At 27.1% G+C, this 17,561-nt stretch overlaps 3 protein-coding genes across 8 annotated transcripts in view; 2 read left to right on the forward strand and 1 right to left on the reverse strand.

The window, feature by feature from the left end:
• LOC103577342 (WD repeat-containing protein 47) overlaps nucleotides 1–3,691 on the forward strand; it is a 48,856-nt gene extending 45,165 nt beyond the window's left edge. For 4 of the 6 annotated variants that reach the window (XM_053739771.1, XM_053739770.1, XM_053739768.1 and 1 more), the window contains exons 9-11: nucleotides 662–969; nucleotides 1,232–1,472; nucleotides 2,194–3,691. In XM_053739771.1, coding sequence (XP_053595746.1) covers nucleotides 662–969; nucleotides 1,232–1,472; nucleotides 2,194–2,339 — 695 coding nt within the window. In that variant the 3' untranslated portion in view covers nucleotides 2,340–3,691. The remainder of the gene's footprint in view (nucleotides 1–661; nucleotides 970–1,231; nucleotides 1,473–2,193) is intronic. The other 2 variants (XM_014442161.2, XM_008557947.3) reach the window with 1 other exon arrangement.
• Nucleotides 3,692–4,304: 613 nt separating this feature from the next.
• Nucleotides 4,305–6,426, forward strand: LOC103577344 (tigger transposable element-derived protein 2). The gene is made up of 2 exons (XM_008557949.2): nucleotides 4,305–5,600; nucleotides 5,662–6,426. The coding sequence occupies exons 1-2, from the start codon at nucleotides 4,362–4,364 to the stop codon at nucleotides 6,118–6,120; spliced, it is 1,698 nt and encodes a 565-aa protein (XP_008556171.1). The 5' UTR covers nucleotides 4,305–4,361; the 3' UTR covers nucleotides 6,121–6,426.
• An 8,313-nt stretch (nucleotides 6,427–14,739) lies between these two features.
• LOC103577350 (uncharacterized) lies at nucleotides 14,740–16,927 on the reverse strand. Its single transcript, XM_008557954.2, has 7 exons — nucleotides 16,546–16,927; nucleotides 16,110–16,238; nucleotides 15,880–15,994; nucleotides 15,625–15,787; nucleotides 15,315–15,516; nucleotides 15,096–15,233; nucleotides 14,740–14,971 (listed from the first exon to the last, which is right to left on the reverse strand). Exons 1-7 carry the CDS (start codon nucleotides 16,925–16,927, stop codon nucleotides 14,778–14,780), a joined length of 1,323 nt encoding a protein of 440 aa, XP_008556176.2. The 3' UTR covers nucleotides 14,740–14,777.
• Nucleotides 16,928–17,561: the final 634 nt, after the last annotated feature.

Below are 17,561 nucleotides of genomic sequence, written 5' to 3' on the forward strand. Positions count from 1 at the left end.
GATCATATATGAATCATGATATATATGTTCTATATGTGAAACATATATGGGTAATTTTCATATATGATCCATATATGGCTAATTATTATATATGAAGCATATGTGACTCATATGAATTTTATATATACCAAATATGATATATGTTCCATATTTGGATCATATATGAATCATAAAATATATATTCTATATGTGAAACATATATGGGTAATTTTCATATATATTCCATTTATGACTAATTTTCATATATGATCCACATATGGCTAATTTTAATATATGATGCATATGTGACTCATATTTATTTTATACATACAAAATTTGATATATGTTCCATATTTGGATCATATATGAACTATGAAGTATATTTTCTATACGTGAAACATATATGGCCAATTTTCATATACACTTCATATAAGGGCATATATGACTAAATTTTCTCGGGAGCCATACAAAACCAAATCTGAACATATATGAAAAAATCTGAACAAAGATCATAAAAAAACTTTAGCAGATATAATTAGATCTGACAAGATATGATCAGATATACTCATGTAAATGTATTACGTGACTATATGTACTCATCAGATCAAATCTTTATTTCCTGGAATTAGCAATAGCAATATTAGTAAACCAATTTAAAATTGAAAATAAAAATATTCAACAGGTCAAGAAGTCGAACTAACGATGCACGATGGAACAGTACGTGATTTATGTTTCCTCGAGGACACATCAAACAAATCTAGCCTCTTGATAAGCGGTGGTGCTGGTGATTGTAAGATTTACGTAACCGATTGTGCTACAGGAACACCCTTCCAAGCACTCAGTGGTCACAGCGGTCACGTCCTCACCCTTTACAATTGGGGAGGTGCCATGTTCGTCAGCGGCTCGCAAGATAAGACTGTAAGATTTTGGGACTTGCGTACAAGAGGGTGTGTTAACATGGTGACACCTGCAACAGTACCAGGCAGCAGGGTAATTTTCTTATAGTAATCTCTCTTAAAATTAATCATTATGCAACATAACAATTTGTCAATAACTAACGATAAAAATTTCTTTTATTTTATTTACCACTTGCTAGATAAAATTTTGATCACTACTTTTTATATAAATACTGATATATATTATAATTGATAAATAATAATAAATAGTTTGAAGTTTATAAATCAATAAGTCGAACTTTTATCTAGCAATTTAAATTAATTGAGATAAGAAACAAAACTACGTGTCTGAGTAGGATTGGATTTATTTACAGGTGGGCAGTCCAGTGGCAGCAGTTTGTGTTGATCCATCGGGTAGATTACTTGTTTCTGGTCACGAAGATAGTAGTTGTGTATTATTTGATATTAGAGGAGGTAGAACTGTTCAATGTTTCAAACCCCATGCCGCAGATATCAGAAGCATTCGCTTTTCACCGTCAGCTTATTATTTATTAACTGGTGGTTATGATAATAAACTCGTTCTTACGGATCTTCAACGTGAGTTTTATTTTTATTTATTTTATTAATTATTATTATTATTATATATGTGCAAATAATTCAAATAATCTAAATTATAGTAATATTTTTTTTTTTTTTTTTTTTTTCATAATTTGTCTCAAGTCAAATAAAAATTTTGCTTGAAGTTCGAATCGAATCGTCGGAATTCATTTAATAATTTGAATATTTCAAATTATTTCACTCAATTTAAATATTATTCGCACATCCTTACTTATTGAATAAATATATTAATAAAAATTTATCCGATTTTTTTTTTTAATAACTTTTACTTACACTGGCGATTATTACAGTTCTACAAATCAAATACTCTTAAAAATTTTTAAATTTCAAGCATCTGTATAAAGTCAATGACCTAGTTAATTGACCTAGGCTCGGTTACTGACCTTTTCAACAATTTTAAAATTTTAAAAATGTAAATTTTTATTCAAATAACTGGAACTCTAAACTCCTATACTTAAAACTTTCAATTAAAATTTAAATAAATTAAAATATTTATAGACTCCTTAAATATATCAACTTATAAAAGAGTAAAGACATCACCAATTTATTTTAGTACAATTACCTCAAACAATAGACATAAATATTCCCAAAATATAAAACTCTTGGCACTAGACTAGAGCTAATAAAAGACATTTAATTTAATTACTGATAAAATTAGTCTTTAAAAATAATTATTAATAAATAATTATTTATTGTTTAGGTGATCTGACATTGCCATTACCAAGTGTCGTCGTTGCTCAACATCAAGACAAAGTTATTTCAGGACGTTGGCATCCAACAGAATTTTCGTTCCTCAGTACATCTGCCGACAAAACAGCAACACTTTGGGCTCTTCCACCCGTCTAATAAAAAAAAATATTCACTTATATTTTTATTAATTTATAAATTTTATTTCCTACTACTTTACAATAATTATATTATTATTTATGTTATACTTTAAATAATTTGCAACAATCACGCAATTAAATTCGCACAATTGTCCATGACCAATGATAATTAATTTAAATTTTTGTTCTTTAAAAAAAAAACTAAATAAATAAAGCGCGTACTTTTCATATAATTACGATAATTATTACTATTAATGTTATTAATTATTGATCGATACTTCGTAATCCGGACGTTAAAATAATAATAAAGACTGGATCGTAATACGCTACAGTTTAAAATAACAAAAAACAAATAGTAAAACAAGTTTGAGATTACGGGTCTTTTTTTTTCTTCATTAATAAATTTAAAAATAATGTAAATAAATCTGTGAGCTTGGAAATGTTTTTTTTTTTAGTAGTCACTTTATGTACAGTAATTATTAACTCATTAATTGATTAATTAATTAATTAATTGGATAATTAACTTTAAGAATAACTCTTCATACTCTTGTATTTTTTTTTATACATATATATATTTATATTTAATAATTTGTTGAACAAAGAAATAATTTAAATTCTAAATTTGTTATGAGTAGTTTGTTTTTTAAAAATAGTTTTATGTGTAAATCATAATAATAATTATTTAATTAAAGTATTACTAAAATATATTTAAAAATAAAATCTGTATTTTTTTTTTTATTACTAATTAAAGAAAAATATTTGGGAAATTTTTTCAAAATTATTTAATTACAGGAGTTAAATTATTATTAAAAAAAAAAGTACGTAATTAAATATCATAAATTAGAAAGAAAAATGAATTGTAAGCTTGAGTTATAAAAGCGAGGAAATATAAACAGTGGAAATATATAAATTATAAAAAAAAAAAAAAAAAGTAATCAGTATAAAAATTATAATAATCTAAAGTCATTAATGTATTCAAAATATAAAATAAACAATAAAAAATGAAATTGTATTAAGCAGACATAAATTCATAAGCAATCATTAAAATTATTAAATTATTTTTTTAAATATCTGCGCAAAAATAACACATTGGAAAATGTAACGATAAAAAAATTTATCGCCTTCAAATTATCAAAATATTAAATGATAAAAAAATGCTGACAGTTCACTGTGCCTTGAGTCATGGCTACTTTTTGTTATTTTTAAAACTGAAATATATTATTTGTTTATTTTATATTATACTCTACTTTTGTACATTGCAATATTATTTTTTCCGCTATGTTTAATATATATATATATATATTTAATATATTTAATTAAAGGGATTACTATCGTATAATAACTTATAACTTTGTACTTTTTCTGTAGATACATGACATAACGTAAATTAATAAATAAAATATTACATTATTGTTGTGTTTTATTTCGCCCTTATTTATTTTATTTATCAATAATTGTATGACAATTTTTTTTCAAAACTGATTTTTTTATTGGAAAGACGTCATTTTTTTTTTTTTTTTTTTTTTTATTTATGATAGAAGTACCGATTTAGCCACTGAACTGATCGGGTACAAGACCTTTTTTTTTACTTGACCCAAGAAATTTTTTTTATTATAAATTGAAAACAAAAATTTTCTTGGGACAGTAAAAAAGTTCTAAAATAAAAAAGTCATATTTTTTTGTGTACACTCGCAAAAAATTTGATAATAACAAATAAGACCGTACTTGTATTAAAAAAAAATTATTATTAAAAATACATCTGAATTATTTTAAAAAATTCTAATTACAAATAACTTGTTAATGACAACATTAAAAAGAATACTAATATCTGAAAAATTAACATCAACATCCCTCATTATAATTTTTTTTCGTAATTCAATATAGGCGGGAAAATTCTACTATACATTCCACATACATTAAACAATATACAAACCATCTCACATATATTTTCTCATATATTTCAATATATATTTTAGTACCGTGTTTGTATACAACCCAAGTTTTTTGATAAAAAAAAAAATGTAAAAAAACGTGATTAAAAATGTCAAAAAACAGCACCACTGTCACTGATAGCGATAAAAAAATACGCAGAGTCAAATCAGTGCCATTGAACGTAAAACTCCGCGCATTAAAAGAAGTAAAATGTGGCAGACCTGTGAGTATAATAGCAAAAAATTTAAACGTAACAAACAAGACAGTCAAAAATTGGTTGAAAAACTCCGACAAATTACTAAAGTGGGAAGATGAACACTGCGGTAAACTACTGGAGCAACAAAAGCGCATGAGAAAAGCTGATAACGATCTTGTTGATAAAGCCACATGGATTTGGTACAAACAAAAACGTGCTTGTTCCCCGGGAGTTAATATTCCAGGGCCTCTAGTTCAAACCCAAGCAAAATATTTCAATGACTTGATAAACAAGTCGAAAAATGAGGATAAAGTATTCGAGGCAAGTAAAGGCTGGCTCGACAAATGGCGTAAACGTAACAACATCGGTCATTTCAATGGTAAAAAATTATCTTGTGATTCAGATTTTTCAAAATTGTACAAACAAGAATTTGATAATTACTTACAAGCTCAACACCTGACACTAGATCAAATATTTTATTGCGATAAGACTATTATTAATTACAAAGTTATGCCAAAAAAAATTATTGATGAGAATAACAAAGAACCTGATAGTAATAATAGTAGTTCTAACAATAATAATGATAATTTGAAAAAAGAGCGCGTAACAATAATGACATGTTGTAATGCAACTGGTACATTTAAATTACCGCTACTTGTAATCGGTAAATATCCGAAACCACGTGCGATTAAAAATTTATCATCGCTGCCCGTTAATTACACGAGTGATCCATCAACGAATTTGACTTATGACATATTCAAAGAATGGTTCGAAGCTGATTTCATACCGAGGGTTTCAAATTTTTTGACGGAAGGAACTCTTCCATATAAAAGAGCGACACTTTTTATGGACAACTGCTTGATAAATCAGCCGCTTGTTGTTAATAATGATGATAATTTTTTTGATAGTACAAATATAAGATATTTTCCGACAAACTTTACATTATTTAGATCAAATGATGACAATTATTTGTTTGATTTAAAGAAAACTTATAGGCTCAATTTTATGAGCCACTTTATTGAAAGGGTTGATAAGTGTGGGGAGAATTTGAACCAGATTTTGAAAGACATTTCGTTGAGAGACGTCATCAAGTGGACTGATGAGGCCTGGAGAAAAACAAGCGAGATCACTATTAGGAAATCGTGGGACTCGGTAAGTTTAAGCTGAAAAATAAGTTTTCATTTGAATTTGAATATTTTTTATTATTTTTCAGTTGGCGCCAGTAAATAACGCGGATGATAAAAATACTAATAATGGATTTGAATTTATTGGAGTTTCTTCACATATAAAAGAAGAGACTCAAGACGAATTAGTGGCGAGTAAATTATGTGAATTTCATGAAGCGATTCATAAAGTTGATGTGTGGAATGACGTTGAGCTGAGTGATGTAAACATGTGGTTTTATAGCAACGTTTTATCTGAAGACTGTTTGAGTGATAAGGAGATAATTGAACTAGTGATGAGCGGAAATCACGGGGGTGGAAAAAAAAAGTGTAGTAATACGGCTCCTGTAACGCAGGAAGTTTCTATTTTGGCGGCAAAGAAAGCGATTAATACTTTGATCAAGTATTGTCAGCAAAATGATGATTGTAAAGAGGCTCTTTCTAATTTTTATAGATTTAAAGACAGTTTGAAAACTGGTGAAGAAGCAGTCGAAGTTACGACTCAATAAGTCCAAATTATATATTTTTTTTTTTCTTTAGTTTTCTACCAGCTTTGAATTCAAATTTTGTTTGAAAAATTGTTTTGTTAATTATACATTTATTTTTTTGAAAAATTCATTATATATAATGATTGTAAAAAAAAAGTATCATTTAAATTTTTTACAAAAAAAAAAAATTCACATTTATTAAAGTATTAATTATTATTATTATTAATTAATTATGAAAAATTAAAGAAAATTTTTTTTTCTTAAAAATAAATAAAGTCGATAAGAATGAAAAATATTATTTTTATGAGAAAAATAATTATAAGCTACAACGTAAGATAATTCTGATGTGAATAGATAATAATTTTTTTATAAGAGTATAATTATTTTGGTAAGATTTATGTAAAAATTATAATAAATGAAACCAAAATAAATTTCAAAATTTTGAGATCCTAGAAAATATATTTTCTGAAAAGTCGAATATTTTAATTGTTAAATTAAATAGAAGAAAGAAATTTATATCTAAGTATCTTATAATTAATATAATTTAACGAGTTATTATAAAATTAAAAAGTAATTGCCACAGTCCGATGTTTTTTCTTTTGTAAAACTTTCCTCCAATCTGCTGTCAAGTTTACTTCAATTTTACGCTGACTTTTGAGTAAAAAACTAAAAAATGACGTCAATTTTAACTGCGGGTTAGTGTAACCGCGACCGCAATCTGAAGACAAGATACATAAAATTGCCATCAAATTGCTGACAAAAGAATAAAGTAGGTGAGGTTAAAATTGACCGCAAGTTGATACCATTTAATTTTCACATCAAATTTTAGCAATTGTCGCGGCAGTGAATTGACGTCAATTTGCAGTCCATGGGGCTATCAATCGAAATTAAAAAAAAATTGACCGTCAGAGATCTTAATATCAACAGAGTTATGAATCATTCGAAATATTTCTACTGTACGTTACGTCGATACAATTGCGTAAAAAAATATGCAGTCAATAATACTGAGATCCTCCATAGATGTCTCGCTCAGTACTATTTTGTACTTGGAATACAAATTTAAAATAAAAAAAAAAAATTATTTAATTCAACCATAAATAAAAAATCAAATGAATAAATGAATAATTTCTAATAATTCCTCTATCATTAATCACTTGAATAATTTTTTAAAATTTCTCAATGAAGTGATTTTATCATTTTTAAAATTTCCTATAATTATCAAACAAAATTCCATTTCTTGTACTGAGTAATTCATCATCCCTGAGTTTCACAGAAACAAAAATAAAACGAAAAAAGCCATCGGCCTAATCTAAGTCACGTATAAAAATAAAGAAAAACAATCGTATCCTTTTTTTATCAAAGTAGTCTCCAGAGACAAGCCCGAGGACATTTTTCAAGTGGCAAAGAACCCACCCACGAAATTCCAGGCTTCAAAACAATTCGACGAATTTAAAGTTACAATACGTGAGTATTTTTATAATTATTATTATTTTATTTTTATTTTTAATTCCACGTTAGAAGACCTACCGTCGCCATCATCACTCCTGCAGTATTTGACGCTGGAATCAGTTCTTCTAATTACAATGATCGAAGGCATTCTACGAAGGCATACGAGGAACCAAAGTGGCAATCATCCCCTGATGGCTATGCCAGTTCCATACCTGTGTTATCATCAGTCCTCGCTCCAAAGAACCCGCAGTACCTTTGAGCACCAAAACCAAAGAGTTTTCGAAGATAAAAAGCCCCTAGGACTATTCTCCTCTCAGATTATTTTAGACATGATCCACCCACGAAAGAGAGCTCTCTCTGACATTCCAGTTCACTTGAAATCTGTCTGTCGTTTCATTCCACCGGAGACTTTAGGAATGTTTTTGATTCTTCTTCGCGATGACCATTTCAACGTCCCTTGAGGTGATGGCGATGCTAAAGCGCACATAATTTTTTTAAAATAACAGGGTCGATAGCTTCTGCTAAAATTAGCCCAAGGCTTGTTAAACTTTTGTCATTTTTTAAAAAAATATTTTGTCCTTTCCCTTTAATTTTTTCAGCACAACAATTAATATTTAAAATAACTATAATTTAAGTACGAGCTCTTTTTAAATTTAAATAACATTCAAATTTTTTTTTCTTTTTCAAAATTTAAATATAACCGAAAGTAAAGATCCAGTTAGTTACAGAATTACTGGCATTACAAATCGCATTCAAATGAGAACGATGTTGTGTGTGCGAGTATGTGTGTGTGTTGTGGCTCTGCATAAACGTTCTTGGAAAGGTATTCTCAAAATTTAAGATCATAATAATCATTTGAATCGGGTCCACTTAGCGTGTGTGTAATTTGTCCAGGATGTTTTGTGTTTTGACTCATTTTTGCTTTCTCCCACTTTAGCATTTTATACTACACTGTTGATGTTCGTAACAAAATAGACTAAATAAAAATATAAATGTTAATTTTTATTTTTACGATACGCTAAAATACATAATCGTTATAATCACCGTGATGATAGAGAAGTTGAATTGTTTAAAAAAACGCGGGTAATTTAAATTAACCCGGTAATTTATTGTATTAGTTTATTTTGCTATCAACATATTTATATTATAAATTTATTGTATATTTACATATATATGTAACAAATAAAAAAAAAAAAAAAAAGAAAAATGAAGAAAAGCGGGCAAAATGGGACTGCTAAGAGGATAATGGATTTATGTGCGTTTTGACGGCAAATTTTTTTTTTGACTTCCATTTAAAATAATGAAGCCAAATGTCCAGTTGCCATAGGAAAAATTTTTGCCGTCAATGACGATTTAAATAAATTTTTGAAAGAAAAAAATTTTTTACCAAATTTTCGGCGTAATCCATTTTTCCCGCCCTTTCCTTATTTACAAGTTGTCACTTAAAATTATATTTACCAGGTGTATCTAGGTTTGTATATATATAGAAAAAAAGTTTGCAATCCAAAAAAAAAAAAATTACTATAGCCTTTCGTGATACAAACAAACCTTCGTGACAACACTAAGTTAATTTTAAAATAAAATTATGTATTGAGAATAACTTTCTCAAGTATACTATAGTTATTTTGTTTAAATATTTAACATGATTATTATAATCACACATAAATTTAATTAGTCGTATTATTATATATGTTTAGATATAAATTTCCATGAAACGGAAAATTTTTCACAAGAATTTATTTATAATAAATTATAACTTTTTTCAAAAATCGATTAGCCTAGATTTAAATAATTATATTTTTAAATTATTGAGTATTAAGGAAAGTGTGTAAAGAGTTTATGACGTTATTATTTATAATTTAAACCAAACAATTTATAATGAGTTCAAGAATTTAGTTGTAACGGCGTAAAAAGCAACAAAATGTAAGTTTGGTAACAACTTTGTAATTAAAACTTGAAATTAACTTTCTGACTTCAAAATAAACTTCAAGGTAAACACAACCGGAAGTAAATTAGCTTATCTTGGGTAATTACGATAGGGTAATTTACGTATTTGAAAAGGTTTTATGCTTTAGAGAATCTTCAGGCTATTTTTGTTTTTATTTCTAAAGAATTTTTAACAGAAACAAGAAATATTTTTACAATGGGCGATATTTGCATGTTTTTGGTCATGATTAAAAAAGTTGTAAGAGCTTTTACAAGCAAATTAAAAAATATTTAGTTTGATTATTAAAAAGTAGAATTTGAAACTGAAAAATATTCTTTATTTGAATTTGAATTAATTTCTTGTTGGCCAAATTATGTAATGGATTTTTGCAAGGAAACTGGACAAGGAAACTAGAATTATATTATTATATTTATTACATGATTATTTTTAATGTAATAGACTATTATTTTGCAATTTGTTGTCATTTTTAGAATATTTTTCTTCTCTGCCTACATTTCAAAAAAATACACTTATCATCTATTCTTCCCCTAAACTAGCTATTTTTAGATTTTAGACAGACTTCTGATTACGTGTGACGCAAATATGATTTAAGCACTATTCAAACTTTTTTTTAGGGTGGACAATGTCACCCTAGGTCAAAGATATCCAAATTTATTTTACATTAATACAGAAAAAAAAATCAAACTGAGTCCAATGATAACTAATATTTAGAGTTAACTTTATTTAAATATTTTCTAACTCCTGAATGTTGACAATAAATTAAAACAGTAATGTATCTTTTCGCTCTTACATTGTATAAAAAATCTAGTAATCTAGTGTTAATTACTCAGTGTGACATAAATATTTTTAAAAAGAAAAAAGTCCTTTCGAAATTAGTGATTAACCACTATGTTTTTTTTTTTTTTATGAAATTTTTTATTTTAATCGCCGAAATTGACGAGATTATAAATAAAATTTTGGGATGATCATGTGCAAATTATTGATATTAATCAAAATTTAAATTCATGTCTTTGAAAATTTTTTCTAAAAAATTTTTTCTGCTTTTCGTAAAATGACTTCAAATAATTTCATAATTATATTCTATAAAAAAAAAAAAAATCGAAAAATTGTTTAAAAAAAATGTATACTATAAATACAAAATTAAAATTATTTGAATAAAAAATAATTAATGAAAATAATAAACCAGTATAATTTACAAAAAAAAATTGATCGTGGAAATATAATGTTGATTAATTAATCAAAAAAAAAAATCCTAGTATTAGAAAATTTTCTTGAATGCGTATCTAGCGAAAAAAAACTATCAATTCGCCGTGGTATATTACAGCAAATGAAAATACTGTACACAGTACCACAGAACAGATGGATCTTATGTTGTTGGTGTGAGTATCGGACGAGCTGATGCCGTCCATCATTACGACGCCTAATTCGAAAACCGAAACGATAGCGGGTTTCGCGGTATAATTCATAACGCGCGATCACAGTCATTGTGGAATTATTATATATGAAAGTATAGAGAGAAAGATATATAAAGAAGAATATATGATAAATAAAGTGAGACAGCGATATAGAAGAGTGGACTTGCTCATAATTCTTTGTAATAGCTAATATCTCACAACAGTCGTATAAATGTGAATCGGTTACTAGTTACCGCTTATACATGTTAGAATGATTTATCGTCATGGGTGTACCGTTGAGACACAGAAGATGAGAGAGTAGAGAAACGCAGATCCAATACGAGATGCTGCCAGAAAAATTTTATATTGAAAAAAAAAAAAAAAAAAAATTATTTTTATTTTTAAGCATCAGGTCATTTGATATCCAACTATAAAAATCCTCATATTTTTATATGATTCAATTTATTCAATTGATAAAAAATCGATTTATAAAAAAATTTTTTTAATTGTCGAAAAAAAATTAGAGCCATTGGAATATAATTTTAATTGTTGTATTTAATTACCGATTTATTAAAATAATGCCGGCAATTAATTGATCTAGGGGAACATGGGGCAAAATGAGACATAATTTTTGGGACAAAGAAATTTTTTCCCTCGTGGCTGATTTTATCTCAGTCATACTTAAAAAAAAAAATTTACCAAAAAATAGTGTCTCATTTTGCCCCGGATTCCTGAATATTTGTTGATCTCTTTGGAATCTAAATAAATACTCGTTGGGATGTTTAAAAATTTTAAGTACAATCATAAATATTTAAAAAATGATAAATTATTATTATTTAAGAAAAAAAATGTTAGAGTTAAAAAAGTGACAGGTACTTGGGTGAGGATTGAGAGCAGAGAGGGCGTGACAAGAGACTTGAAGATGTTACTGGGTCCTGGGTCCTAATAACCACCCTCACATTGCCTAAGGAACCACTGGGTGAGCAGCAATAATCTTGGCATAGACAACTCTCGCATTGAAGCGACTCGATCATTATCGCGGTCAATAATCACTGGGATGTATTTTGCTAAGTGCTCCCTGTGGAACGGTAAAGTAAGATAAAAAAAGGTACTATATCTATATACGAGATACCAGAACGATATAATAAAGCGACCGAGTGAAAGAATAAAAACTTTTTATTTTTATTTTTAAATTTTATTTTTCGTACTCTCTGATTTTCTTTCTCCTTGTCTGTCTACTCGAGTGTAGAGAGATAATCAAAGAGTTGCTCGAGTTCATGCGGTCCAAACTGACAGCAACTCTAATTTCGAACAATTACTCACCAACGATTAAAAGAGATTTAATTGTCATGTGGAGTTTCGGATGGGCCCAGAGGCTATTAGAATAAAAAAATCAAATTCGTATGTGTCTATATACATATATATATTTATAAAAGATTTAAACTAAAATATATATCATCTCATTCAGAATTGAGCGATAGTTTTTTAAAAAAAATATTAACTTTATACTAATTTTTTAAAAACTAACTTTTTTCGAAATTTAAAATTTATATTTTATGGGAAATGTCAATTATTTTAACGCCACTATTGCGCATGTGAAATTTTCAAAAATTATGGAAATGTATCAGGCCATGATCTAATGAATGAATAATAAGAAATGTTGAAAAAAGGCAGAAAAAATATGAGAAAATTGTGATCTTAGTTAAACCCTATATTTGATATTTATTAAAAATTTTTTTATAACATCATTTAATGATTAGCTTGTTATATTTGCTGTCAAAAATTTTCCTTCAAAGTAAATGCAAATTACTTGAAATTATTTTCACTAAAATAGATATTTACATCATAAGGCCGTGAAGTGGCGGTTTTCTGACATCGACGATATTTCAATATGAATTATCCTTGAAAATCTAAGAAAATTTTAAACAGAATATTTAATGTACCAGAAAAAAAGTGAATAATTACCAAGCGATCCACATAAAACGTGAATATAAAAATAGTAAAAATAAAAATAATAAAAACTCGGTGATATAATGAGCAAATCCATAGAAGGAGCGATACTCCATTAATGGCAATTTGATGTTAAATTAAATCCTCCCTCTTGCAATGTAACGCAGCTTCTTGAAATAACATAAATGCGTGTAAAAAAGATGAGATGATCAGAAATAAACAAAAATACATATATATAGATACATATAAAACTAAAGAAGCGGGTTATAATGGCACGTGAAACGACATAGTCGTTGGTTATATACACGTTGCTCGTTGAAATACTATATCTCAACATATATACGACCGGTTTTTATGTTACTCGTTCACCATCAGCAGATTCTTAACGATCGAGTTTACCGATCAACACTGGACTTTTATCGATTATTCTCGAGCCTCGTCTTAAACCTGGACATTTACGTAACGACTATCACCACCAGATCATACCTATATGCCTTAATACCTAAGTATGATCTAAAGGATATCCAGTAGCTAATTTACCCTCGTCCACCCATACCCAGGTTCAATATTTTAATTACCTTATTTTTAACATAAAAACTTAAATAATGGCAGGATTACTCATTATATTATTGGTGGATTACGGTAGCAATTGACTCAACCGGTCATTGAGTATCTCAGCACCCGTTTCATTTACTTGCAATATCGCGGCCGTGTAATTGTATCTACTTGTATCGCGGAGAAGGTGGAAGATAAGGGAGAACATCAACAACCGGAATAGCTATATATATATACCTATATATATTTCAATAGGAAATGACGACAAGTCAAGAAGAAAAATTCAGAGCAAGAGGAATGAAGGGTAAAAAAACAGGACGTTCAGTATTTCATTATTTAATTTTCCCGCCAATTATTCGATAGAAAAATATATTATGCTACAAAATACTTATACCTATATTTATATATAGGGGAGAGACGGGGAATTCGAGACCGTCAAGGAATTAATCGATTTTATATATTTGAATAGCATTCATTTTTTTGATTTCCGTTTGAAAAAATTCCATTTGGGCAAAATGGACAACTTAAAAAAAAAGTAAACAATTTTTTTTTTTATTTACATATATGAATATAGTAAAATTGTTTATATCTATTGTGGCCAACAATATATTGAGTCTACTGAAAAATTCCTGAAAAAAATTTTTACGAAACTTTTAGAGTGGTCCGTTTTGTCCACCCTTTGCGTATATATCAACTATTAAAGAGGTACATATTTAAACCGTGTCCTGTGCCTTTGGTGTCATAATTTTTTTTGTTTAACTTTTGCAGTCTAAAATGATGACGATCAGTGTATGCCTTTGACATATTTATAAATAATAAGATTTTTAATATTATCAGAAGTATAGAGAAGAGTATAGTAAATATTTTCGATGACGACATGCCAGAATATAGCTGCTGGAATATGTATATGTATATATATTATAAGACGTAGAATTATCGTTTTCATGCATCAACGTCGTGTTTGTTTGACCTATTATGTGTGTTTGGTCAATAAGATACAGGTGCTATTGCTTTGGCAAATGAGCTTTGATTGTATTGCGTATTCTCTCGGTGTGTATATTATGCTTATAGCGGGTGATTTATTACACGAGAGTCATGTCGATCATGGGATTATTTATTCTGAAATGGCTAAATCATTTAATAAATATGATGAAGAGGTTCATATAATAAAGACTATGAAGAATTTATGTAATTCATCTTATGTTGAATAATAAAAATAAATTAGTCAAAAAAAATTGAATAATTATATCTTGAGGATTTTGTGTTGTAACTTTTTTATTTACATTTTTTTTTTTTATGGAGAATTAATAATTAATAATTTTGAAAAATTGTTTGTTAATTAATTTTATGCGGAAATAAATCAAATAATTTTTATCTTAATTTTATATATTAATAATATTAACAGAGTATAGTTTTGATTCAGTCGATGCTATAATATAAGGGACTTTTTTTACTTCAGTTAAATTCAATGCGATAATGGGAAAAATATCTAATTCTATAATTCTTAAATTTTTAAAAATTAAATTATTATCCAATAAATCTGCAATCTTTCCAACAGCATACACGTTGATGTTTCCTGTTAATAAAATATGATTTTTAGTTTATTTTTTCATTATTTAGATCTAAGCAGGCTTAAAGAGACCACAGGATTTAGGTCTGCGTAGACATTAATTATTATTTATTAGCCATTATTACTATACCTGTACTCAGGCCAATGAATAAAAGATTTGCAAACATGACAGTCGATGTAACTGTTACATTTTCGGCCAATGGTATTTCATGTGTTTTCCAAATTGAAGGTACATTTGAATTTTCTACTCTAACGGATAGAAATCCAACTGCATATAAAAAAAAGTGTGTTACAAATAATTAATAAATCGAATGATAATTGACCTAAGAAACAAGATATTGAGTCTTACCATGAGCTATGATGGTGACGGTCATATTTGATATGTGAAATGTACAATCGCAATAAAAGTCTTCATCATCAAAGCCAAGTTGAAATGGACGTCCTCTTAATGGATAAAAGTCGTCAGCGATTACAGTAGAAACTGGACCATTTTGTGAAATTTTATAAAACAGAATTATTGCTGTTGAGCCATCTTTTATTAACACTTGCAACTAAAAAAAAAAAAAATTTAGATGAAATATTCAAGCCAGGGGGTCTAAAAACATTTTTTTTTTATAATATTATTTTGAATTAATTTTATTTAATTAATATACAATTACTTTATCTTTTTCGCTATACATAGAAAGAAACTCAAATTCAGGATCATTTTGATCGATATCATCGAGTTCAACTGCAGCTTTCGATGTAATTTGAATTGAATCCGATAAATACTCCTTGATGGAAAACGAATTTTCAATAAATAGTCGCCGGTTTAATCCCACACTATAAATATATAAATAATTATTCATAAGTGTGATATATTTTTATCATAACTAATACTCATATTTTGATTGATAACGATAAGAATTTATAACCATATATTTTTTCCGTAATACTGTTGAGAAGTTATAATTTCATTTTTTCCATGGACATTCAAAAATTTGAGTCTGCCAAAAATAGACGTTAAAACGGCAATTAATTTCTCGAAACCTGTTAAATTTATTCATTAATTTTATTTTATTTTTGCAGCATCCTCTTTTATAAAGGATCGGTGTTTTTTCAAAAAATGTTATTTCAAATAATATATAATTTAAAATATAATTACCTAAGTACCATAGTTTAATCTGAGTAACATGTTCTCGATGATTCGTTGCGTAGAAAGGCTCAGAACTTATTTCTTTGACATTGTAAAAATAGATTGATCCTTTGTTTGTTCCAATTGCCAACACATTCACTGAAATATGACGAATAAAAAATGACATTATTTATTTTGTTTTAACATTCTGATAAATATTATCTATTTGGTTATTATTGAGTATAGTAAAATATATAATAAATAATTATTAGTGATATACTGAACAAATGTTAGTGTCAAGATAGACATTTTTAAAAGCGATTAATTTATTATCAAATCTTATGTTTAGTTTTTAAATTCATAAACATTTTACTCGTAATCTAATTCTTGAAGAAATATTACTAATAAATTTAATTTATCGAAATTATTATTATTATTGTAAATAATATACTAAAATTAACTGTACCCGAAACATCGAAACACGTTATTTTTTCATTTTTCATAAGTTTTTCACTGACATTACAGGTTTTTATAATCATTTCACGGTTACTATTTCCAAAAAGCCGCCATTTTTTGTAAGAAAATAACAATTGTTTCCAAATATTCTGATACAATGATTGCCACTGTCTTTGTTTAACTGTCGGAAATCTTTTAGCTATAATTTGATTTGTCCACGGAATCGCATTTTCATTTAATAATTTTTCCCACAATTTTTCTTTTACCATTATCCTTTCAATGATTTTGTTGAAATCTCCACAAACACAACGTAGCTTAAGAAGTTCTCTGCTGTCTAATTTATTAAAAATTATTTCCCAAATTTCAACTGGAAAAATTTCCAAAGCGTTCATTTTTTTTTTTTTTTTTTTTTTTTTAAATCAATTATAATTTATAAGAGTAATCAATATAAATATTTGATAAGTAAACGTTTAGATTTAGTAAACTACAGTGACTATTTATATGTTAATGAAACATGATGATATCTTTTATAGAATATTCTACCAGATTCAATGAATCATAGTAAAGAAGACATTTTTATAATTTTCTTATTAAAAAAATAAATATGATCACTTATATAAGGAACAAAATATTTATAATTGGGTTTGAATAAATATACGCTAATTAAAAACCAGTGTTAAAATGGTGCACATGAGGTATAAACTGAAAAAATTCCATAAAATTTTGATCGCTTATCAAATTAAATATTTAAAAACAAAATAAAAATTATTTTTATTGTAACTCTGACGTTTTTCATGAGGTAATACTTGATTTTAAGATGATAATTTTATCATTGATAATTCAATTTAATTTTTCTCGCTGATTTAGTTTGCAAAAAGATTTGAGTCATAAAAAAATATGTTTCCCATATTTTATACAATAACATTAACATTAATATGTCGTATCATTAATTTTTTAAACAAAACTTTTTTTTGTATTTGAAGTACAATTCGACTTCTGATACACCGACTGAGGCTGGAAAATTAA

This window comes from Microplitis demolitor, chromosome 6 (assembly GCF_026212275.2).
Source record: "Microplitis demolitor isolate Queensland-Clemson2020A chromosome 6, iyMicDemo2.1a, whole genome shotgun sequence".
NCBI lineage: Eukaryota > Metazoa > Arthropoda > Insecta > Hymenoptera > Braconidae > Microplitis > Microplitis demolitor.

Bases quoted from the DNA above. Each gene is read 5' to 3' on its own strand.
- LOC103577344 (XM_008557949.2), top strand. From the start codon at position 4,362: ATGTCAAAAAACAGCACCACTGTCACTGATAGCGATAAAAAAATACGC. The intron at 5,601-5,661 runs GTAAGTTTAAGC...ATTATTTTTCAG, and splicing joins TTAGGAAATCGTGGGACTCG to TTGGCGCCAGTAAATAACGC.
- LOC103577350 (XM_008557954.2), bottom strand. From the start codon at position 16,927: ATGAACGCTTTGGAAATTTTTCCAGTTGAAATTTGGGAAATAATTTTT. The intron at 15,995-16,109 runs GTAATTATATTT...TAAATTTAACAG, and splicing joins GATTAAACTATGGTACTTAG to GTTTCGAGAAATTAATTGCC. The intron at 15,788-15,879 runs GTTATAAATTCT...ATATATTTATAG, and splicing joins TATTACGGAAAAAATATATG to TGTGGGATTAAACCGGCGAC.